The 26,656-nt window shown below is 43.5% G+C and overlaps 1 protein-coding gene across 1 annotated transcript; it reads left to right on the forward strand.

The window, feature by feature from the left end:
- Positions 1–211: 211 nt before the first annotated feature.
- On the forward strand, positions 212–22,167 carry LOC104941576 (neuron navigator 3-like). The gene is made up of 8 exons (XM_010766696.1): positions 212–229; positions 747–1,642; positions 2,261–2,352; positions 7,122–7,931; positions 19,542–19,644; positions 21,263–21,583; positions 21,620–21,640; positions 22,056–22,167. The coding sequence occupies exons 2-8, from the start codon at positions 753–755 to the stop codon at positions 22,165–22,167; spliced, it is 2,349 nt and encodes a 782-aa protein (XP_010764998.1). The 5' UTR covers positions 212–229; positions 747–752.
- Positions 22,168–26,656: the final 4,489 nt, after the last annotated feature.

The raw sequence follows: 26,656 nt of genomic DNA on the forward strand, positions 1-26,656 counted from the left end.
CCTCCCCCTCCCTCTCTTCCCACCTCTCAGCCTCTCGTCCTATTCCCCTCCAGCAGAGCAGAACCAAGTAGTTTGATTATACGTCATTAAGAGTAATGTTTCACTTGAATAACACTTCGCTGCGGTCTGTGTGAAAGAGAAAGGGAACTAAGAATATCAAGCTGACTTTTAGATTTCTTGGGTTTTTCTGAGAGGTGAACTGTGAATATCTGGAATCATAGCCAATCAGGTGAGAAATATCTCAAACCTCCTCTGAAGCTCATATATGTTAGAGAGCAGTGTGTGGCGATTGCTTGTGGGAGTGTGTATTTGAATTCATTAAATGCAGAAAATAAGTTTTCCGAGAACATAACGCTCCAAAGGCAGCTGGTAGATGTAGCTGTGAGCGTGTGAAGCTGTTTTTGTTTTTTTGAACTCCCAGCAGGCACATTTGATTGCGCAGACGCTTCATGCCGTGCTGAAAATAAGCTCAACTCGTGGTTTACAATGACTCAGTTTGTCATATGTGTTCGGTTCACATGCTCACATACCAAGGATTTTTAACCACTCAGTGTTTGGAGCAGCACGTTCTAGTTTAATGTTATTGGATTAAAATGTAATTCAATTTTAACACAGTGTAATTAATCTTTAAATGAATAAATATTGCTGACTGATACTGTTGTTGTGGATTTAGTTTGAATGTGAAGAACTAGCATCAGTGTTCAACATGTTGACTCGTAGGTGTTTCTCTCCCTGTGTTTCTCCAGGTCAGAATGAGTGGGGGAGTCAATGTGAAGTCGGCCCCCCGGGCTCCTCCCACGTCAGGGATCCCCCTCCCTCACAGCCTGTTGCCCTCCTCCCCCAAAGCAGACACCCGCCGTCGGGCTGGAGACCTACCCAGGCCCTCAACACAGAGCCCTAAACACACACCCACACACACTCCCACACACACACCCAGGCACTCTCCTTTACTTTGCCCACGCAGCTCTGGCATCCCCGGGCCCTCCTCCAGGGACCCCAAGAGAGACAGTGGTCTGAAGAGTCAGCTCTTCCAGCGAGTGGGTGCTCTACCTACCCCCCAGGGGTCCCGCTCAGCCTACAACAGCCCGTTGACGGAGCGCAGGACACCACCGCAACACTCCAAAGACACACTGGATCTGGGGAAACTCGCCCCGCCTCAGATCCCCTCACAGTTCCCACATGACCGCAATCGCAACAGAAACACCCCCCTCCCCAATAAGAACCAAACATGGGGGACCAGCAACCTGCGTCCCCCGCTGCAGTTCAGGAGAGCAGACAACTCCAACTCCCAGGCAACGGGGGGGGTCACGCCACAAAGAGAGGAAGATGCTCCAGAAAACCGACCAGCCCAGTCGAACAACGGTAACCTCCGGCCCACTCTTGATCTAGCCAGCTACGAGCACGCCATCAGAGGTCGCAGTGACTCCACCAGCCAATCAGACGAGGAGATGTTCACTCCTGAGGATGGTAGTCCGGCCTGCTCTCCCTGTCCCATGCCGCTGCCACCACTAACATTCACCATGCCAATAATGTCCAAGATGTCTGTTCAAATGCTGGATCGACGTCTACAGGAGGAGGCTGCGTCCACAGATACACACACACCCAAAGTCAACATGGCCACTGTGGCTCCCTTCAGCTACAGGTGAGTGGTGATACAGCAGTCTATCAACACTTTGATCACAAGCTACCAACGACGCCCCTAATCGTAAAACCAGTCCCTTCTCATGATGAATCTCTCCTCATAACACTTCATGATCATTTCAATATATTTTTCAATGATAATGCTTCCAAAATGATCAATCCCTCTTATATCATGAATCATGTCTTAATTGCAATATAAGTCCAAATAATCACAATGAGTTATTGTTTCAGACCGTGCAGCCTCAATCTGAAGTGTGTTGTTGAGTGGTGTGTCGTGTTTTAGCAAAGAATCAATGAAGAATGAATCAGTCAAAGCATAACAAATTATTCTAAAATGAACGCATTACTTACCTTACTTTATAGGATTAAGAATAAGAAAATTCACGATATCACCTTAAATGATTAAGATGACTTTTCTTTCAAAAAGATGAAATAATATACAGTACTTTGTGCATTATCAGTATTTCTGTTTCTAGGATTTGCATTGAAGTAAAATCAACGTGACACACATTGATTGAGAGTTCCTCTGCTGTGTGTGTGATTGTAATCAGAGGTTTAATGAGTGATTTGCATGAGTAGTAACAGAAGTGTGACGGCTGTGTTCTGGTTGTGTTTACAGGCTGCATGCACAGGAGAGCGATTTTACAGTGGATGAACTGAGTGACTGCTCAACTGGATCCATAGAAGTCTACTGTGATGACCTAACACTAGGTAAGACACACACACACACACACACACACACACACACACACACACACACACACACACACACACACACACACACACACACACACACACACACACACATAGGAATGCAATAACAAAGACATCTATCCGTCAAATTAATAACCCCATGCAGATTAAAGCAAACACTCGAACATGGGCGCTGACTTATTGGCTCAAGATTCCTGATGTTTATTGAAACATGTTTCCTTAATATAAGATTTTAAATCACATGCTAATGTATATCTTTACTTTTGCAACAGCGGTTTTATTTCTGCAGACCAAAGCACAAATCCACACACTCACACACGTTGATGATATACATGGCTGCTGTATGCACACCACGCTGTAACTAAGCAACCGGCCTCTGCAGCACAGCATTTTGGGATACCCCTGGGAAGTGTGCTGAGAATGTCAACAGTGAGGGAGCAGCTACAAAAAGCGATACCTTTTAAACACACACAAGTAAAATTCATCCTCCCTTCTCTACATTCCCTGGATAGCATTGATTTTGTTCCAGCCCTCAGCTGGTTGTGACTCATGATGAATGTGTGACACTCGCTCTGCGGGAGAATGGTGTTTTTGTTGGATTAACATTTGTGCCTCCGGAATCAGGAGTTGGTTACAAGTGACACACCATTACTATGGATAGCTTTTAAGTGGCTGAACTTCCCAAATGCTTAAGCCAGTGAGTCACTTCATCCTCAGAGAGAGAGACCACCACAGTCAGTGTGTCACTGTTGAACAATCACCTCTCTTTTTCACACTTACATTTTTGACTCACACCGGGAAGCCACACATTGTTTGCATCAGGTTGTCGCCTAAGTATTTTGTGTGTAAACAGCCATGTTATTGTGTGGGTGTAGTATCATAGTGTGTGTCACCATGAGCCTTCCCCTTGTTTATGTGTGTGTCATGGTCTGGTATTCATCCTTGTGTCCTGTGGACCCTATGCGCTAGCCAGCGTGTTAACGGACACAAGTAAACGTAGCATTAGCGGCGAGGCGGTGAGGCAGGATTTCCTTTCTCTGTCTTACAAGCTTCCTCTGTTCCTCTGGCACACATACAGAGATCCTTCCTCCTCCTCCACCTCCTCTCAAGTTCTCTGCATTATATTTTTTTACATTCTTATATTCCCTCTTTTCTCTTTCCTTCTTTTCCTTATCAGTAGCATGCAGTATACATCTTTCATGTTGAATGCTCTATCTTGTTGACTCGCTCCCCCTTTCTTCATCTATTCTGAGTCACACTCATGTTATTTTCTTCTCACTTCTCTGTCCCATTCTCTCATCTTTAGAAATACTTTTTTTTTTCTTATGTGCTTGGACACAAATCAGCAAAACAAGAGGGAGTAGGTGACAACAGGGAGTGGGTGAAAGTGAGAATGCGCGCCATCTGCTTAGTGCAATGGGAATCGTTCGTCTGCAGGTTTACGTTGCTCTGATACAATTAGTTACATCAAAAGCTCTCGCAGTACTTTTCCATTAAAAGCTGGAGAGTGGAGACACTGTGTGACTTTGTAAACTTGCATATAATGCGCCACACAGTGTCTCTGTGTGTGTGTGTCTTAGTGGCTACCTCACATGACTGCTCTGTAAATATAGTGGCCAATCTGTTCTTAACTGTTTAGAGATGCTAGGGAAAATTAAATACAGAAACACCCTGCCTCTCACTGCCTGTCTCTCTGTCTCTCTGTCTCTCTCTCATTCTATTGAACTCTGTTTTCAATCTATCCTTTCATACCTGTATCTCTGTCTGTCTCTCCTACATTTACTTAACTTTGCTTAATAAGTGTCTTTATAAGTGTATGGAACGGTTTGCCCACGTCATCGTGGCAAATTTCCCATGGCTTTGACCACTTTGGTTTACCCACAAACACATTAAAACTCACACACACACACACACACACACACACACACACACACACACACACACACACACACACACACACACACACACACACACACACACTTCTTTTGCATACTAAATGTGTGAGTCTGTATGAGATGAATGTGTAGGGTAATTCTGAGCACTGGCACTCATCACACTCATGCCAGCTCTCTGATGTCAGGCCAGATTGCTCAGGTCAGTCACACACCCTGCACAGACAGCATGCTCTGTGTGTGCGTGAGTGTGTGTGTATCGGCTTAACAGCGAAGACTCAGAGAGAGAGTTTACATCAGCCATATATTAAAGTGATTAGACTGTGGAGCCAGAGAGACGAGTACTTGAACAAACAAGTAGCTGTGTGCTGCCAACACACACTTTACCTGTGTGTATTCGTTCTTTCAAGAGCACTGACGCGTGTCTTTTCCCATGTGCATCTGTGCACCACACAGACCTGCCTTGTATACGGCCACTCGCCTTAATCCCTCATCAGGGAGGTATAAGAACTGACAAATAGCACCTATTAGCCTTAAATTACATCCCTTACCCCCCTACTGGCCGGCTACCTGCCCCCAGAGCCCCCATAACTGTCACCAAACAGCCATGGCCTCTCTGCGGCAGAACCTCCTCAACATAAGCCCTTTATTAGAGCTAGCTGCTTCTAATTAATGGCTTCGGCCTTTACACAATGAAACAGCCAATGTATGTCTGTGTTTTTGTCTGCTACTGAGCTCCTGTATTACACAAACTCATTCAAGATCTGATGGATGGACGTTGTCATCATTGGGCTCAATTAGTGCCAGTTTGGGTACTTTTGGAAAAGGAGTATCTAATACTGTGTGTGGACTTTGAAAAACAGGACATTGGTTGTTTTCGCTCTGGTTGAGAGTCAACCGATTTATGCAAATGTAACAGAACATGGCCGTAAGCCCAGCACCCTGCTTGTTTGAATACTACTCCTAACAGTTTGAGACCTGATAACATCACAGCTGCAGGCTATGCTGCTTGCATACAAGAGAAAGTGCTCTAATGGTAAAACGCCCAGAGCACAAACACTCCAATACTTGCAGCAGACAGGATGCATTAAAAGACAAAAACAAAATCTACAGTTATTGATTGTTAATAAGCATTAATGGACTTAAAGTTGACTTTATGCTCTGTCATCGTTTTAACCTGTAATGGAAATCAAAAGACAAAGGAGAAATGACGACAATATACTATTTTCCTGTCCCTCTTATCTCCACCCTGTTCTGTTTGTTTTACGAGGCATTACTGGAATACATTCTGTAGCTATTTGCAGCAAAGAATCACAGTTGATGGCAAGTGAAACAAGAACATTATAAAGTGGGTGAAGAAGAGCTCCTCCTGTGTCCTTTGTTGATTAAGATGGGATGTCCAGAGCGATGAGGTGACGTAGTTGACCGTGCCAGAGCAAACCGAGGCCCTGGATGGGAGCTTGGCCTTCTCTGAGCCTGTCTCATCAATGTGACACGTTGGTGGAGACAGACCCATGCACACACACACTCGTACACATGCAGGGGAGGAGAGACAAAAGTATACTGACACCGACACTCGTTCACACACCCCTACATGTGCACGTGTGCTTGTTTTAAATCAGAGGGGTGTGCTTAGATATGAGATTGTGATGAATCTATACCCTGCACAACTTAATGGCCTGTGCTTCTATATGAACTGGGGGGGATGGGCAACATACTGTGGGTCTGTAGGAGAGAAGGAAAGGAAAGGAAGGGAGGAAATGAGAAAAGAGCAATGAAGATGAGTTGAGAGGTAATATGATGCAGGTGGGAGGGGCAGTGATGATCATTTGAGGCCTGCTAGCTGCTAATTGAAGCATGATTAGTGACTGACAAATCTGATTGAGTAATATGGATGTTAAATGTGTGTCCTGTTCTCCTCCTCTAAGCTGATCCTGCAGTCACGGCTGTTTTATAGATCCTTTGAATCAGCTTAATCATGGGTGGGCCTCTCGTGATTAGGGCACATAAGAAAATCTGAATGTGAATGGATGAGAAGAACAGCTAATGTGATTATGACTGATTGAATGTGTGTGTGAGTGTGTCTTCATTCTGCTTCCAATATTTGGCATGTAATATCATTCACACACAGCTGAGGCCAATACGAATATACCTTTGTTTCTTTTTTGACCTTCCTTCCTTCCTTCACTGCTGTTCAGCATAACCCGGCATCTGCGGTGCGCGTTTGCAAGAAGGGGAGAGATAGATGATTGGCGGATGAATCAGCCAGTGGGAGGATAGAGAGCGAGAGACAACAAGAAAGAAGGAGGGAAGAACAGAGGAGTAAGAAAGAGAGGGAGGGTGAATGAGCCAGCGGGGGTAGAGTGAGCAAACCCGTGAGTGTGGAAGAGGTAGAGGGAGGAGAGAAAGGGGAGGGCGGATGTTGCTGCTGCTGCGACTGTTTCTCCTGTCAGTCGGCTGCTGCTTGCCTGGCGAGCGGGAGGGAATACAGAGCGAGAGAGAAGCAGAGAGGGAGACAGAGCGTGTTTTATTCTAGCAGCGCTATTGTGGCACAAGGAACCGCAGACACGCTGTGAGGACGTGGATTTAGGCTCTGGACACAGAACTGCAGATCCATGGATTACCAGCCGTGAGTAAGGGTGACAGCAGCAGCCACTTTAATAACCCACACATCATTTTCAACAGAGGGGGGGAACCCTTATTCTCATTTTCGGGGAGTCTGGACCCACTGAAAGCAGAGTGGCAGAGAGGAGGGGCAAACCAGACAGTCTTGAGTTTTTACACCTTATTTCTAGCCTTTTCTTCCTCCATTTCTTTCAGTCTGCTTGTGTGTATCTCAGTGTGTCACTGATGCTGTTGCTTGGCTCTCTGCAGGAGGGATGCTGGAGGCTAATGTGGCTAACATTAGCATGACGGCCAAGCCCAGAGAGGTAGACCTGAGGTCTGCGGCTGTCTCCTGCCAGGACACATCAGCCCAGGCCATGGCCTCTAGGAAGCCCCCGGCCAAGCCCTCCGCTTTGCCTCAGGGACCCTCACGTCCCTCCAGGTCAGAGCTGAAGGTCTACCGGCCCTCCTCTGGATCTATCCCCATCCCCAATCCGTCCGGTCTCCGCAAGCAGAGATCATTAAACAACTTGTGTGTGCTTACTGATGCTGAGAAGAAGCTGCACCTGTACCAATCTCCCAACTGGAAGGATGATTCGAGCCGGCCGGGTGCTGGCACCAACAAGCCGGGTCTGAAGGTACCTCAGGCTGGGGCTGGGAAAGCACTACTTTCCAGGACCCTTTCAAAGTCTGAACAGTCTCTTTTTCAGGGAAAACCGTTCTGCTCACCGTCTGTGACCTCAAACGGGGGCAAACCAAGTCGAATTCCTGCCCCTGGCAAACCACGGGGACCTTATGCTGAGGTCAAGCCGATCAGCAAGGCCTCTGAGGCAGGCCAGAGTGCTGACACAGACCCTGCAGACCACCACACTAAGGCTAACTCCAATGGAGCTGGGAATACTGGGACTAATGGCAAGAAACTAGGAGAGAAGATGCGATGTGCATCTCTGTCAACAGAGGAGAAGAAAGACAGGAAGGGTTTAGAGGGAGAAGATGATAAGAGCTTTCTGAAGGTGGACCCAGAGTTAGTGGTGACGGTTCTGGGAGACCTGGAGCAGCTGCTTTTCAGCCAAATGCTTGGTGAGTCTGTTATTTTATCCGTATTGTGCATGAAAACCTAAAGATTGAAGCATGACACCTCTTAGGACAGGTTACAATTATGTCAACATGTTAACAACAGTTAATTATTGATTAATTGGGCTTGGGAAGGGATAAACATCCTCCCCTCGTCTCTCCTCTGCTCCCTCCAGCTCTGACTGTAGCTCCAGTATCAAAAGTGAATTTTAAATGAGTTCAGTCTCTATTGCACCAGAGCATAATATCAGTGTGTTTTTCTAACTGCTTTTCACTATGAGATAGGGAGAGTCCTCGCTCTGGAGGTGGTGCAAACAAATCCCCATGTTTACATCACTGTAGCAGTCAAATATGCTTAGTCTATATGTGTCAAATGTAGTAATGTGGATGTGTACTAGCTCTGTGTCCCCCAATGAATCTGCAGAAGTAAGCAGTTCCAGAGGGCTGTCATTGTTTGGTTGTTTATTCCTTAGCTACCACAGGAGTGTTTTGTCCTAGTCTCATCTGACCCACTGCCACAGTGAGCTAGATATATATGAACCAATCCAATGCCTCCCTCCCTCCTCTTTCTCTCATTTTATCCTTTTTGTCTCTAACTCCACATCCTGTCTGCAGGGTAGCATATCTTTTTTAATCAAAAGCAATCCAAGCATGTATTTATCTATCCGTGCCGTTGTTACCGTGTGAACCGCATGTTTCCATGTGGATACCGCAGCCTCAGCATCTCCTGGCTCTAGCCTAAAATCAGCCATTCGTTACTAAAGCCCGTGTGAGTGGGACTAGTGGGGTGTGTGTTTTCAGTCGGTAAATAAAACGGCGGCATATTGAGTCAGGCTCCGGTCACAGTGGGCCACATATTTAGCCTTGCACACCGCTCCCTCGCCCCCCCCCCCTCAACCCCTCTAGTTCCATTGATCTCCGCGCCACTGACAGTGGTCCTATTCCCTCCCCCACCCCCCCCCCACTCTTCCTCTGTTACCGGGGGACGTGTTTGCAGAGGGGGGGTAATCTGAAGCGGTGGTGGCATGAGCAGGTAGTTAGCATGTTATCATTCACACACACACACACACACACACACACACACACACACACACACACACACACACACACACACACACACACACACACACACACACCGATAGCTCGGTGAATACACACTCTGTCACACACATAGGGGGCGACTGTAACGGGACACATACAAAGTTTCACATCGTAATGGGGTGGGGGGGGTTGGGTATTGCGAGAAAGATGACTTAGTTGGTGACTAATAGGTCAAACCAGGTCTAAATCTGCATTCATTATTCATTCATACACACTTTGTGATTTCCTTTTATCTATTGCTCAATCTCTTTTCATCCCTCCATCTCTGTAGGAGCAGATAGCATCAGATAGAGAGGGAGAATAGTGTAGTGGATCATTATATCTGGCTGGATAGGAGAAAATAATTTTGCATCCACCAACGAGCCTCTCTCTGTCTTCCTCCTCTCTCCTCATTTCCTCTTTTGCTCTTCACCAGCTTTCCTCCTGCAGCACAGCCTCAAATCACAGCTTGTGTGACCTTGCCCCTGCAGCCCTGTGTGTTTGTGTGTGTTTATATACAGTGTGGTGTGTGTATCTGTGTGTGACCTTGTTCCAGTCCTTGCTGTAATGTTGCTGACCAAACCCACGGCGGGAGGCCAGGTAGGGAGGAGGGGACAGACTGACACAAAGAAAGTAGAGAGTAAGAATTGAGATTTATGGGAGGAAAGTAGTAGGGAAGGAATTCGTTCACAGAGGAAGATAAATGAGAGGGACGCTGGAGTAAAATAATGGTAATAGCCAATGACCTAATTTCTACCTGGCAGCCCAAGAGTGTTCCCTGGCTCATTACAGTCTACCACGACCTGCCAGAGGCTTGTCATTGAAACTATAGCCAGTGTGTAGGATAGTTGGGAATTTAAACTAACACACACACATGTGTCACACGTTTTTGCATGTGTGTGAGTGTGTGTGTGTGTGTGTGTTTGTGTGTGTGTGTGTGTGTGTTAGGGGGTAGGTTAATTGTAACTTGCCCTTTAGCTTGCGGCTGCAGGCTCATCTTCTATCGTATCTGCTTCTCCATTTCCGAAGGGACGCGCAGCTAATTGGTTTCTGCTCGGTGTGCCCTGTCATAGGAAGATAGATTATGGATGTTTGATGGATCCTTCCCAGTGATCCTCTCCTCCCCTTCCCATACACACTCCCACCTCTTCCCCATCTGCTTCCTACATACATGAAAGTGATGTTTTATTGTACAGTATGATATTATATCTCCAAAAACTGACCTTAACTCGGTCATAGCCTTTTGCTATTGAAGCTACATGTCAGCGGTTAGCTACAGGGAGAGAAATCTAGGCCTGTGTGTTGCACATGTTATGGTGTGTGACAGCTAGCAGCATGCAGTGTGACACTGGCCTAGAGTAGTGGGCAAAGAAAATAGAAAATGCTACTACAGTCTGACATCATCAGCTATGTACTTGAAAAGGATCTCTATCTCTGACACACACACACACACACACACACACACACACACACACACACACACACACACACACACACACACACACACACACATAATCCAGGTCAAATCAAGGTTAAGGCTATATGTTTATCTTGAGAGGTGATTTAAGATTAGTTTCGGTATAATCTGTTTTTCTTTAATTGGAAATACTGTACATGTTTCACCACTGAGAGATAATAAGCTTTTCATTAACTGGATTTAGAGAAGTCATTGTGAGTATAGACCTGCAGCTGTAATGCTCCCAATTCCAGCGTGTTTTATAAGATATCTTGTTAACTGTATTACTAACATCAAGGTTAGACATAAGCGCGGGGAATGATAAACTCTATAAATTCCGCCAATAAAATGCGCCAACGTGAATGGCACCTTGTAAAGTATATACAGCCAGGGTTCCTTAAAGCGCTGTACCTCAGATGTGTGCCACTAATGACACCTCCCGGTCCCATCCAGCACTTATAATGAGGTGTGTGCGAGAGGGTAAGCTCCCTAAAGCGATGGCCCTTTCCCAGCATGGGGCCGGCTCAGTTTAGAGAGGATCCAGTCTAAAGACACCGGCAAGCACACGGATTAGGCCTTGCATAAAGATAATGAAAAGATTCAGCCTCCATTACACTAATCACAGATCTATCACCCGGAAAAAGGCCAGCCACCAAGACTAAAATGAATGAAAGATTAAAGCCCAAATGACATCTGTCTGGATGGAGATTTAGGCATTTGGGGGAGTTTTACTTTATGAAGGATCAGATAGAGAACAGGATTTAGGGTAGAAGATTGAAGATGTTGTGTGGTTTTGCTGTTGGTTGAGCTGTGTCACTGACATGTGACCGTGAAGGCCCAGCAGAGGAGAAGTAAATAACACTCAGTGACACATGAATGCTCATAGAAGTAGCCTTGACTATGAATGTGAGTGTTATTTAAGTGTGACTTTGTAGAGTGTGTGTGGACTGCTCGTGGGAGACAATGCATCCTCGTCAGCTGTCTGCGGTACAATAAACCCTTCAGAGAAATCGACAAAGCCTAAAAAAGATATACACACACAGTCGAACCCGGGCTGACACATACGCAGTCAAACAAAGGCAAACACACCAACACACTCCTGTTCAACTTAACAGCGCTGCAGGAAATAACAACAAAGCAGCTGCAGCTTTAAATGTCCAAAGCTCAAACACGCACATTCGCTGTGTGCCACATTCAGTCACAGATATCCTCTCCTGTCTATACTCCGCTCTATTCATCCTTTTGGCAGTGACAGGGTGTTTTCATGCTCAGTCCTCCATTGTGATAGCAGTGCTGAGTCTCTAATGCGATGCGGGTGTGATCAGGGTTGCTGGTTCCACCCTGGGCTTCGCTGACTGAGGGGATTCAGGGCAGCCATCCTCCCGTCGAGAAGGTGGTGACAAGCCGAATAAACGCAAACGCCCAAAGAAAGTGAGGAATAAAGCATCCCTCAGATTCTCTCTCTCTCTCTCTTTCAACTCTGATGTGAGTTGACGACGGGTAGCAGCGTTCTGACACCAGGGAGAGAGCAGAGAGGATATTTCTGGTACAAGTGTTTCACGAGGAGGACAGAGCACATCTTTTTAGTGTGACAAGGAGTTTGTCACCAGGAGTATTCGTTGACAGGAAGTTCTGGCATACGCATGTCAAATTATCCATTGTACATTGTATGTGTGTGTGTGTGTGTTTGTGTGTGTTCACAATGCATTGTGGTCAGTCTCTAAGGACTTAATGCAGGAGCCATTGCATTAGTGCTGTCTGCTTCCTGACATCCTCTTCTAAATCATATTAGGACACTGAATCTTTCTGTCTCATCAGCCTCTACATTACACACCAAACAAATACACACGGTGCTTATTACTAAAAAAACAAGTAACTTAATGTATTGTTTGATTATATACATTTACTGTTACGCTTGACACATTTGAATGTTTTAAGTGTTCATTACCGTGCATTGTCCCTGCCAAATAAACGATTACATAAATAAAATAAATTTGATAATGTTCAAGTTTCTTTATTGTCAAACTAACATAGCTACAGAGTAATTATGTCGTTGAAAATCTTAGGTCACAGGCTTCTCCAACAATGCAACACAATAATACAGATGAGCAGACAATATTAAAACAATATTAAAATATACTATATTAAAAGTATTACAAAAGAAAAATAGTTTTTGGAGAAAAAAAGAAGTGGAATAGTGCAATACGAGTTTATATACAAGTTATTGGAATGATATATTAGATAATAGATAAATAATTACTAAGTAGCAGATGAATGTTATGAAATTGTTTCAGCAGTTCAGTTGTTTAACAGTCTTATTCAGAGACATGAAGCTGTCTCTGAATCTGGTTGTTTTTGTCCGGATGCTCCAGACGGCAGCAGACTGAACAGTTTGTGGCTGGGGTGATGGGGGTCTTTTATAATCCTGAGGGATTTCTTCCTGAGCCGCTGGGAGTAGAGGTCCTCCATGGCTGGCAGCTCTGTCCTGGTGATGTTCTCTGCTGATAAGTTACTACAATAGGGTGAAGAATAGAAAAGATAGACGTTGGTGGTCAACTAAATCTACCAGGCAATAACAGAAACCTGGTTTATGTGTGGGGAATTTTTTAGATAGATATGATTTGCATACAGTAATACCCTTGTGTCTTTTGATAGAAAATGAAGATGAAGAAAGAATGAGAGTTCTGTAGGCTGTGTTGTTGTGAGGAATGTTTAGTATTCATCTTTCTGTTCTATTTGTGTTTTCTGCTAATGAAAGGTCTCCGATAAAGGTGCCCTTTGTTCATGATATCTGCATATTGTAGCTGCTGTATGGAAACAGTGTCAGATGTAAGCTGGCAATATATCTCACACATATCTATCTTACAATATGAAATGACATATACGTTGATGGAAGATGTTATTCATGTCAGCGACCCTTAGTTAAATTAATCCATCCGCCATCAACATCAAATGTATATGGTTCCAGTTTCTTAGTGTGTATATTTTGAGTTTTTCCTAACCTTTTATGGTATTAAACTAAATAAATGTTGGTTTCCAGGTAAGACAGAACAAGATATTTGAACCTGTCACTCAGCTTTTGCACCTCGTTCTGACATTTTATTGAGTAAAACACTAATCGGATAACCAAGAAGATAAATCATTGTGTCAAATTGCAGTGGATTTACTTGCTGTCATCAGCTCTACCGTATCGCGCCTCACCTTATTAAAAGTGCAGGCTGTCTGTCTGACATGTGAGCGGGGAGCTGCAGCTGGGTTTAAGCACATCGTAAAATACAGTTCCACAGGAAACTCTCTTGAACAAAAATACACCCAAACATTGCCACACATTATGGTCTGCCTTGGCTCAATGCTGGGTTTATGCAGCACGAGTGTGTGTGCAGCTCAGTCTGCATTTAGATTTTAGTATAGAGATTTCAAGCATACACAGGAAGCACAACAGACACTCCTGAAGTTTCATACTGCCACACAAACAGCACACACGCTCATGCAGCAAACTGTTTTTTTCTTCAGGGGATTTTTTGACAGCCCTGTTTGCACACCATATGTGATTTGTGTGTTTTAGATTGTACCTCTCTTTATCTTTTAACTCTCAAAGCACCTCACACACTTTTAATCTCCTCCAATGCAGCTCGTCGCAGAGGAATACACACACACACACACACACACACACACACACACACACACACACACACACACACACACACACACACACACACACACACACACACACACACACACACACACTCATCACTCTTTGTGTTTTGAAGCCTAATCAGCAGTGCTAGAGGTGATGTGTTCTTTCAGTGTAACCTTGGTGAGGTCTCGACCTCCTTTCTGAGATAGTAAACTTCTCTCAACTAAGTCGCTTAAAGCTTCCTCATCTTCCCCTCTAAGCGGATAACGCTCTGACTTCTAAGCAGATAGGGCTGTGGTTAAGGAGATATAGTGGTGTGTGTGTTTAGTTATGTATGTTTGTGTTTGGGTCATCATTCAGAGCAGGGTTTAGAAGGTTTGGCGAGAGTGAAGACTTCTGAACTTCCTGCTAAATTATGCACAGAGGATTCTTGATCTATTAGTCATATGTTCATCTGTACACATGTCTGTGTTTCTAAGGCAGATAGTGTGTTGTTTATCCCTCTGTCTCTGTTATGGAATCTACTGTTACATAAGTGGTGCCAGTTTTAAATGGATTTGAACACACTCAGCTGCTCCAAACACACTCTTTGTCAATATCTTCTCTGTCTCAAACTTCTCAATTGACACACTAATCATGTGAGCATTCTTGGACTTTGAACCACAACAACTGTTCAAATTATGTGTGCAGTATTTTTGCTCCGATATGCTCGTTAACCATGCATGTCACATATCAGATCCTATCTTCAAGGATCTAATTTCCTGTTGCGACGTCCGATGGAGCGGATAGACTTAAGTGCACCTGTGTTTGTGGCTGGATGCACATTTGGGTTCATGTGTGTTTGTCCTGCCTTGTCCAGATGTGCAGGAATGGCTGTGTTTTGTAATGCTTCCTGTTTTGCAAACTGTCTTGAGGTCAGCAGAGGGCTCGATGCTACTCTGAGTGGAATTAAGACTTAATAATCATGTAAAAAATGCAAAATAATCACCACTTCTGTAGGTCATTTTTACCTTGTGACACGTCTATATCTGGCGCAAAACTTAGACAAAATCCACAAAGGATTTTACTAGCATTTGTTTGATTTTTAGGAATGCCATTGTAATTTAATGTATCTATTTTAAAGATTTTAAGCTTCCCAGAATCAAATAAACATGATCGACAGTGATATTGGTGGTAAAGATGAATTATATCCTAATAGAAAACCTTACTGAATGTTATAGCTGCAGTCTCAAATAGAAGGGAAGAAAGTATAACACATGGCAGACAGGAAACACGTAAACGAGTGCATTTACGTAAAAAAAAACCTTAGTTTGAGTCGTATTTGATGCAAAGATTGTACATGAGCTGAAAATGTGGCGCAACACGGAGGTGAAAGCAGTGCTGAATTTATTCAAATCAATAAATAATCACGATTTCAGTATTGTTAAATAAATTATCATGATTATAATTTCTGGCCATAATTGTGCAGCCCCATGGAGGTGCAGTCTGTGTATGGTGCAGATCAGAAATGCTGAACCACACACATCTATCATGTGATGAGGGTACTGTAGCCCGAGGAGTGTTACGGTGACGCTAACATATGTGCACACATGTGGACCCGACAGGGACAAATGAACTCCGGAGGAAAGGAAGGAAATAATAGAAATAGGGGCCATTACTCAAACGTATATTAATTCTACAAAACTGCACCTCTTGCTGGTGAAGACAAGGGCAGATGAATGAACTCTAAAATGCGTACAGTCACCACACAGAAATATGTCAAAGAAGGATTTCAGGTTCCCACACAAACACACACACACACACACACACACACACACACACACACACACACACACACACACACACACACACACACACAATGGCAGACTACTCCTGCAAGGACAGAGCCATTAGTGTGTCTTTGGGGAGGTTTTTTCTTCTTCTTTCTAATGGAGAGGCGAGTCAAGTGACCTAAGACAGGAAACCAAGTGGACAGCAGTTGTACTCCCTTATTTTTTAGTTTACTCTGCCTGCTAGCCAAGCCGCCATCAGACATCAACATCATGAACTTCCTCTACTTTTGAGAGAGAAGACTGGCAATATTTCACGTGTTTCTTATTTTCAACAAGTCCTAAAACCAAAACTTATCCCCCCAAGTATTGCCTGTGTAGCTAATGCCTGATATAGCTTATTTCTCTGAGCCACAGATTTCCATTGTTGTCCAAAGACTATTAAAAACACAGCGATGAGTCACACTGTTGCACTGGGTGAAATGTCGGATAAACATGGGCACTGTCGTTTTCTGCCAATGTAACATAACCCTGCTAAAATCAGAATCAGAATCAAATTGAGTGAGTCAAACTGAGAGTATTGCGTATTGCATGGTTGATTGTTATCTCATGCGATTTACATGAGACAAATCTGAGAATATTAAAATAGTTTTTAGATTGAAATTGGACTTTCTATCTATTTTTCTTCTTTGAAGTCTCTATGTCTTTGTTTTGAAATTAGACTTTCATTAGGATGCAGAGTATGTCCTGCTCATGCACTCACAATAACACTCTCACTCTAACTTGCTGACTCTCGTCCCAGTGCTCTGAGTGGGTCATTATGAACGGCTCCTCAGCTAGTTTCACAGCCTCTTCAGGTCCAGAGAGTGTGTTCACAAGTGAACCGAGAAGAGGCAGATGGAATTCACCCATCCCTACACATAGACACAGAGACATACACACACACTTAGTTTAAACCAGATCAGTATAATTCATCTGCACCCCTCGAGAGCTGCCAGGTCTGACAGGGATATTTGCATCACTAATTCCCCCCCCCTCCCAATGCCAGCTGGGACCACCACAACCAAAGCAGAGGCGGGACAGGAAGTCTTTTACAGACACTCACACAGGCCCATGCGTAATCATGCAGACCGTATCTAATCAATTTGACGCTGATGTTAAACAAAGCTCACGTTTAGGGTAATTAAAAATGCCCAATTAAATTGTGTGTGTGTGTGTGTGTCATACTTTGTCCGTGCTTGCATTTTTAAGAGGTTCTTTGTCCTACTAAACCTTTGAATGAACAGAAAGTTGTACATTTAAAAGCTAAAATGCGGCTCTTTATATCTTGAATTTCCATACCCTGTATCACTACCATGAGAGCACCACCAGCAGAACAAAGGAAGTTCTATTTTAGAAAGACATTTTATTTTTTGGGTGTGAAAAATGTGCCCTGTTTGTGTGAGTGCGCGGCAGAAGGTAGGCTCACAATGACTTCATCATCGCTCCTCTGAGCTGCCTGTCCCCAGGGCTGCCTAATCAATTGTCTATATGGCCATTCCCTTTAGGAGAAATCAATCCAGCTTTATAAATTGGGCCTGTTGTAAGTGTTTCTCAGTGTGTTGGTGTGTTGGTGTGGATATACATGTGTGTGTATGTGAGCACAGTGTTGAGTCTGCAGCTGTTGTGGAGATTGACACCTCTGGCAGCTCATGGTTTTCCCTCCTCTCTCATTAGAAAGGTCTCTCCTCCTTCACCTCCTCACTAGCCAGCTGGACTGATTCATGGGAGGGAGGCTGTGGATGGGGTGTGTGTGTGGGAGGCGGGGTTTGAGTGTTTTTAAGGTCATATATTGAATATGTTTTCGCGCGGGCTCAGTAAATGAAAAGGGGATCTATTTAAAATATTTAACAAGACAAAGAGTTTTAAGGGTGTATTTAGGCACAGCTATGCTAAAAGCTAACTCTGGTGCTAGCATGCTTCACAATGAAAATAACACACATGGTTTCGAGCTATAATGGTTACCTTGTGAAACATCTTAGTTTGGAATGTAAACACGCTATAGTTTGCAGATGCACACAGTTCACCTGAGGCTGATGGGAATGTCTATAGTTTTGCCATTGTTTGGTCACAAATTCAAATTGTTATCTAATGATTGCACTGCAGAGAAAATGAAAGGGAACTCCACATTTCTTACAGTTCATCCTGAGGGGGAAGCAAAGGCATTAATCAATTTGTATAGATCTTTCTAAATCAAAAATATAAACCTCAGAGAAAGTCAGCGGGTCTCCAATGTCAGTAGGGTTCAACAGTTATTAGATACAGGATATAGTTTGGAAGGGATGTCCTTTTAAAGAACACTATTTCAAAATATATGCATGTATTTAAAATACCCCATCTCTCAGTTATCGTAAATCTCTCTGCTGTGCTTATTTTGGAAGGCAGCTGGCATGATCTAATAGTCTATTGAACCGAACCTCAGGGGTGAACAGACTGTCTATATCTTACCACTATAAATCTTTTATCACCACCACCCCCCAAACACACATACATACACAGAGTAGGAGGGAAAGGGTCAAGGTCATGTGATGCAGTTTAGGTTTCCTCATTAGTTTATGTGAGAATATATGTGATTTGTTGTATGTATGAGTATTTCACCTGGATCCCAGTGTCAGATCTATCCCCTGATTCAATAGGATCATTCTATAATAGTACCACAAAAAGTAGGAGCAAGACCCCATATCAAGCTTTCAAATTGACATGTTATGAAATGAAAACTGTAAACTGAAACATGTTTGGTTTCTTGAGCTTGAATACAGGAGGTCTGTATAACTAAGTGGTAAAAGCACTTTGGTTCTTATATTGCATCCATTTTCACAACCCACTGGGAGTTGGATACACACACACACACACACACACACACACACACACACACACACACACACACACACACACACACACACACACGAAGCAGCAGTCTGGCTTGATTGGCACAGCATGACTGTACAAAGCCCAATCTGAGCAGATTACAGCATATTAGGAAGTGGTGAGACAAATTCCAATGCGTTGCCTGGCCGGGTGGGTTTAACTGGGAAAGGATTTTGGTTTATTCTGAGAGCGAGGGTCAAAGGGGGCACAGTGCAGTGAGCGGGCACAAGTGCATTTTGGCTGAGGGTGGTGGTAGAGGAGGGAAAGACAGGCAGATGGCAGGTGATGTGACTGGCTGGTTACTATTGAAGTGTAAGAGCTGTCTGGTCCTAAAGGTCTCCTCTGTTGTTCTGTCTGTCTGACTGCCATCATATTTAATTTAGTTTGCTCCACTGCCGTCTGGGAAAAACAACTGTGGGCACACTCTGCCACTATTACCTCCATCACATCTTTACCTTGTGTGGTTTACTAGTGTCATCCTGTTTACTTGTTTCCTGTTTCTTGTAGAATTGAGTTTCAACTTTGAATAGATGAATAGCTATACTGTGGGTATATTCCTATATTTTGGTGTGGGGACTGAAAGGTTATTTGTATTGGTCTCATCATCATTTATCAACTAATATTTAGTCATATTTCTATTATTATAACTGTTTTCTCTGTTTGCATTTGTGTGCTCTGTATATACTGTGGTTTGCAGGTAAAGTATTTTTTTCTGTTGTTGTCATCCACCAATGATGTAACGTGTATGTGTGTATGCACCCCTGCAGACCCAGAGTCCCAGAGGAAGAGGACAGTGCAGAATGTTCTGGACCTTCGACAGAACCTGGAGGAAACCATGACCAGCCTGAGGGGGGTGCAGCTCAGCCACAGGTCAGCTACACCTGCACGCGCACACACACACACACACACACACACACACACACACACACACACACACACACACACACACACACACACACACACACACACACACAAACACACACTCACACAGGACTGCATAGTATTGTGCTAGAAGAGATAAGCAAAGCAATCATGTAGAAGAGAAGAGCAGTTGAGATGTGCCGATGCATATTGACATTGCTAACTGTGTTGGGGTGTGGTGGTTAACTGCCTGTGGGCTCTCAGATCAATATCAGTATTCCTGATATACCAGTAGCCAATAGCCTGTCATTTTCCGCCTGTTCTGCTTTCCCTGTGCGTTTGTTAATACGGAACTGAAGCAGGATTAGCTCAAAGCTGACTTCAAAGCCGACCCTGTCAATGCACACTCACGACTCATGATCAGACACACAAGGAGACATGCAATAATGCTGTGATTAAGTGTAAGTTGAGCATGCGTGTGTCCTCTGCCTGCTTCTGCTTCCTGTCTTTCATTGACTGATTCTGATTGCTTTCAACACGACTTTAGGTTTTGTCCTTGAGAGCTTCCTCTCTGCCTCCTGCTTGTATCCTCTCCCTGTCCCTTAGTGGGAGCTCCCTACCAGAAAAGCCAATCAGCAGATGGTTCCCTGCTGGAATACACATCCTTTGCCAATCATACTTTTATCGTACTGGAATAACCTTGAATCGCTCGCTGCCGTCCCTTAAGACATATTCTGCCTTGAGGCCTACAGCTTGTTGGCGGAGGTTTCCCTTGCAAACAAGATGGCTAATTTCCTGTGAAAAACAAGTGTTTACAGTGTGAGATTTGCATGAATTAAAAACATGGATTGTCGAGCAAGGAAATTGTTTTGTCTACACATACTTTCCCTGATACTGTATTCATAACATGCAGAAAGTCTGAGAGAATCCATTCTAACATGACGGGTAGCATCCTCTCTCCACGTCCTGCCTGTCTGTTTTATGTTAGTGTTTAAGCATTTCCTGTGAAAAGCGTCTCCATCTATGGTTTTCATGGAGAAGATTTCATATCCTGCTGACAAGATTCATTTGAATGTTGCGGGCAAACACACATACAGTAAGACAGTTTGACTGCCAGTCACTTTGTTAATGCTCATCATTCTTACGCACTAAGTGCTAAGCAGTGATGTGAAGTGCAGCTTATGCAGAGAGAATGCATGATATTGCAATGTTGTTTGTAGACTCACACAAATGTACGCTGGCACAACATGACAATGCTTTGCAGGGCACAGAGGAACATAAAGGCATGTTTGCTGACAGGAAAACAGGAAACACATAATACTTGTGCATTTACAAATATACAAAGGCACACACATAGACAGACCCCTTGAAACCATATACTTCCTGAGCCTTTGTAAAGTATATGGCTCTATATACTGAGGTCCCTTTGAGAGAACAGGATGCAAGGTGAGGAGATGATTGGATAGAGGAAGCACATCCTAAGCTCTTCTGAGAGAAAGAGGAAATGGAAGATAGACATTCACTTCCTGTCTGTTAAAACTGTCCATGACCTTTTCAGCCCTTAAGGACAGCACATTGCTGTGAATATCTCAAGAAACCTTAAAACATATCCTTTTTCCTTCCATAGCCGTGTGGAGGGGACCATGTGCTACGACAGCGACGAGGCCGCTGCGTTCTCGATTTCCAGTCTATCAAATCGCTCCTCTCCGTTGTCATGGCGCCAGGGTCAAGCCAGCCCCCGTCTGCAGGCTGGTGAAGCTCCGTCCACGGTGAACACCCATTCAGACGTTCCCCTCCGGATCAGCCACAACGCTCGGATCCAACTCATCGAGGCTCTGGACGACTCGGATGCATCCCTCCTGAAGGGGGATTACCTCAGCAACAGGGAAATCGGCAGGAAGAGCCCAAACGTGGAAGACGATGATGATGATGATGATGATGATGATGATGATGATGATGATGATGATGATGATGATGATGATGACGATGATGATCTGGCGAATGGGTGAGTTTTTTGTCTTTTTTGTTAGAATGATTTCACTCATGCTTCATTAACCTAAGCAGCATTAAGGATAATGTTATGACCTCCTGACTCCTCAGCCTGCAGGACCCAGAACACTTGTGTCTCATTACGGTCGTAGCATTGCTTGTGAGGTGAATCCCGCCACCTGCCAACTGTTACAACGCCACAGCTGCAAGCAGGCCTGTAGTTAGTGGTTTACCAGCACAACAAAGCCTTGATCGGCCTCTCTTTAATGCAACACAAGCCCCTTTTAATAGTGTCTGCCTTGACACTGGCAGCTGTAGCCCCCCTGGTGCAGCTGGCTCTGCCTTAGTTAGAAAAAAAGTCCTCTGGCAGAGTAAGGGAATGATGTCACAATCATGGAGCCCCCTTGGAGAGATCATGCTGTCAAATTCAGCTGCGAGCCCGCCGGATTTGCCAGCAAGCAGGCCTCCATGTGGAGGACCCCTCGCATCGATGGCTCACCAATGCCCCCTGGCAGGGCGAGAATGCAAAGTCTTGGAAACTAGTTACTCTTTCTGCCTCTAGCTAATGTGGGATCAGTCAGAGCTGTCAGGGTCATAATGAGTTTATTTATTTTAAACTAACCATATTTTACTTGACTGATTATAAGATTTAATATTGGAAACAACATGTGAACTACCCAGCTTAGTTCCTCCAAAATGTTTACTGGCATGTTTGCTGTGGTGTGTAGGGGTTGTTACCTAAGCGGTGTATGTCTTTAAAGCTTTACTCCAAATGGAATATCTTTGATGGGATGTCTATACATACGTGTCTGTGCAGTTCACACAGAACAGCTGGTTGTCTCCACGTGGCATTTCACATGAGCGGGGTCTTTAACCTTCTGAAATGAACAAACTTGAGAGGAAAATCCCAATCATGTTAATGTGTCTCTCCTGGTTTTATTGATTGTGTATTTTGAAACTTTGTGAACGTTGTTTTTTTACGACAACCAGTCATGTCCTTAAAGAGAGAGCAAGCTGGTAGCTGCTTAAAGTTCACATTCTTATTGCGGTCACGGACTCTGTGTCAGTGAGTTACCTCGTGACTGAATAAAGAGTTACATTGATTAATCAAGTTTAACATTCATCCACAAATAGAGGAAAATAAGTTTAGAGAGTCTTATGAAGAATGACTTGAGTTGCGTTCCCTGGACTTCCTTGGTTAGTTTTGGAAAACTTGCATGAGAAGCTTGACACAACAATTATAACTCAGTTGCACAAACAGCATCATGTTTCACCAACCAACTCTAAGCCCAGCGAAGAAAAACACATTATCTCATTGTAAACAAGGGTTCTGGCAGTGTGTGAATGTGTGTGTGTAACGTTGGGGAGCTAGTCCAACCAACAACAACAAAAAGTCCTCTGCTGGCCACAGCTTGACATCTCCATGGAAACCACAAAAATGCACCCCAGTCACCGGGAAATCAATTGCAACACAGTTCAGGTCCCTGTAGCACTGTTGCGTATTTGGTCATGGCCTGTAGTTGCTGGTTACACAAGTTTAAACTGTGCTTTGTGTGTGGAGGCAAAACAAAAGGCAACATTTTTTGGAAGGCCAAAGGGAAAATATTGAGAAAGAGAGATGTGACAGACAGGCAGGCAACATGGGCTTGCAGACAAGACAAGAAAATAAAATGCATTATTTGTGTCTTCTTAAGATCGAACTGTGACTGAATTAATCAAGATATTAAAGTGTATGTCATATCATGATGTCTATATCATCTTTAAAGACTATCTAGACGAGGGTTTCACAAAGAGAGTGGAATAATCTGATGTAATCTAATAAAATATTCCTTCCACAAAGCTTTCCCTTGAGAGGATTGTAATTTTGTTAAGATTGTGTGTCAGAGAGCAGTCTTTCCCCTGCCTGAAACTAATGTTTATTTTCATCATTGCCTAAACTGTTGAGTATTTATCCAATTAAAGTAATTGTTTATTCTATAAAACGTCTGAAAATAGTGAAATATGCCCCGTAAAATCAAATGTCAAAAGTGACATCTTCAAGTTGTTGAATCCAACAACACTCAAATATATTTAAATAACAATTATTTAAACAAGAAACACACAGAAAAGCCGCAAATACTAAATCTGAGAACAAGGGAAGGTTTTCCATTTTAGTGGGATGAATAACAAACTATTATCTGGAGTGAAATACATTTTCTGTGGATTGACTTATCTTTAAATCAACTTTTAATGTTCACATTCATTTATTATGGTCTTTTTATGGTAAGTTTATTTGGTGATTTTGAGTCTTGTGCCTGCTGCTGGATTAAATGTCTTTACCACTAGAGGGTGGGCTTGTGCTGTTGTTCCCTCTCTCCAGCAGCCAAAGTAGTTCCATGATGGATTACTCTCAATCTCATTACTTATTGCACAAACTCATTCATTATGCATAGAGGCACTTCCCCTGTCATACAGAGATCAGACTGCATTACCATATCTCATGCCAGCATTGATAATACATAGGATTTCCCCCAATAAATGATGCATCACAATCAAACACACACATGTTCTTTGTTTGGGTATGTAATCCTCATCTCTTTGTTCCTGTAAACCGACAGGAAGTAGGGTCTTAAGATAATACAATTCCGGACAAAAAAATATATGAGCAGTATTTGACTCATCACAGGTCTTACTGTGACTCAACCGAGTTCAACTGTATAGGCATGACTCACATTCCCATGCAAAGGTAGGTTTACCGTGACTGTACCGTGACCTGCCTGACACACAGACCCTATACTCTCTCTCACACACACACACACACACACACACTGAGTCAAGACCCCTTAAGTCAGTTGTCCGTTTCCTGTGCTTTTCTAGCCCGGGCCTCTTCTTGTCTGAAAAGTACCTCTGACATCTGGAACCAGAGCCCCCACTCCCTCCCTCACACACGTCATTCTCACCGGGAAACAGTTTGAAGAGGGGCGATGAGGAGGTCATTCCCATGGGAGTGTGAACAGTAAAGAGGTGTGGTCCAGTGTAGTTTGTAGCTTTACACCTTGAAACTGTGACTTACTGTAAACCTGCATTTATAAGTTTTATTTAGTTATATTTGGAAAACGCATTATTGACAGCACTGTTTAATGTTAATGTTGGCAGTAATAAACCAATTTCAAAGACTGAACTGCACTATTTATGGTCCATGATTCAGTTCAGTCTTGCTTCTCTCATGAACCCTTATTTCAGCAGCAGCAGGCGGTTATTTTCAGCCAACAAGCTCTGATAATGCTACCTGTGCAGCATCTAATGTTAGCTTAGGTTCGTTTAAAGCAGGTTTAAAGGCCCATATGTTTTTCTAAGGAGTTGGAGATAGAAACCAAAAAGACACGCTAGGCCATTCTTATAGGACTCCAGAAGAATGATGATAATGTTGCTTCATGTACTAGATATGTAAAGTTGGAATTCTGCTTCTGCAGGGACGTATGTCTTTTTCTAATATAATCCATTTATTCGTAAGGCACTTTAGTAAGATTACAGATTTTCATAGTTTATTCAGTTTACAACAACAATCCACATTATTTTACATTTGTGTCGCAAATGTAAGGGTTGGTTCTCACTGTCATTATGACCTCTAATAGTAACCAGCAGTAATTACAACTGTATCATCTCGCCTGTATCACAACCGCCAATTGACACCAAGAATAAACTCATATTTTCCTTTTTTTTTGTGCAGTCAACTGTTAAAAGGAAAGCTTACATCAAAAAGCAGTGAATTGCATTGTCATTAGATTTGTTTCTCTTGAGATCAACACTTATTAGTCTTTGTAGTATTGCTGAGTATGTAATACATTTGCAGCATCTTGAAATTCTCATGAGCCAAAAATATTGTGCTCAGAATAGAAGATGAATGGCTCTACATTTATGTGTGTGTTATTTTATGGCAAACCTACGCAAAACACAGAGTCTGAGCCTCTTCGGGGCTTGATGGCCAGTATTGATTTTCATTGTTGTCCTTGGAGTAGTGATAATGGGCTCAACATGCACACACACACACACACACACACACACACACACACACACACACACACACACACACACACACACACACACACACACACACACACACACACACACACACACACACACACACGTGCAGACGATTGGATAAGTGTGTGGCTTGTTTTCTGCCCCACTGGGTGCGGACTCTCTTTGTTTCTGGATGAAGAGCTCCCATCCTCAGCAACCTCCCATCAGTAAACCCTCCGTCTCCATGGTTACGCTGTGGGACAAGCTGGTTCACTGCACTAAACGTCTGAATTATGAAAATATTTGTTTAAGCAGGACAAACAGACACACACACACACACACACACACACACACACACACACACACACACACACACACACACACACACACACACACACACACACTAACACTACGTCCCCATTAAGCTTTTCAGAGTCTAGTGGTTAAAGTGTTTTGGTTTATTGTTGACGGCTTTCTAGAAAAGCAGAAGTGAGCTTGTTGCTCTCAGTGTAAATTGAGCACAGTACAGGGAAATGAAACCGAAAGAGGAACATTTTAATAGAGAAGTAATCTGTTTTGAACACAAGAGATGCCTGGAATAAGCTTTAATATTCTCAGTGGTTGCTTTAACCTCATGCCAACACGTTTTGTGTTGTTCAAACACTGGAGGTCATTAACACGACCCTAACTGATGATCCGGGACCATGTCATTGCTTAACTCTCTGTGTGTGTGTGTGTGTGTGTGTGTGTGTGTGTGTGTGTGTGTGTGTGTGTGTGTGTGTGTGTGTGTGTGTTTGTGTGTTTGTGTGTGTGTAATCTCTGTCAGTTCTCTTAGGTCAAACCTGCTGTACTCTATCCCCATCTACTGGCCAAAAAGTAGAAACACAAACACACAGTAATACAGTCTGACAGATCTGATTAATGAATTCCTTTTACCACATCTGGATGTGGTTTTCACTACAGGTGATGGATCCGCTCTCTCACTTACTTACTCAATCTCACTTTCTCTCTCTCACACACACACACACAC

This window comes from Notothenia coriiceps, unplaced genomic scaffold (genome assembly GCF_000735185.1).
Source record: "Notothenia coriiceps isolate Sejong01 unplaced genomic scaffold, NC01 NC01_scaffold00003521, whole genome shotgun sequence".
Lineage (NCBI taxonomy): Eukaryota > Metazoa > Chordata > Actinopteri > Perciformes > Nototheniidae > Notothenia > Notothenia coriiceps.

Excerpts from the sequence above, each read along its gene's own strand:
- LOC104941576 (XM_010766696.1), top strand. The coding sequence starts at position 753 with ATGAGTGGGGGAGTCAATGTGAAGTCGGCCCCCCGGGCTCCTCCCACG. Across the intron at positions 2,353-7,121 it reads CTGTGATGACCTAACACTAG|GAGGGATGCTGGAGGCTAAT; the intron begins GTAAGACACACA and ends GGCTCTCTGCAG. Across the intron at positions 7,932-19,541 it reads GCTTTTCAGCCAAATGCTTG|ACCCAGAGTCCCAGAGGAAG; the intron begins GTGAGTCTGTTA and ends GCACCCCTGCAG.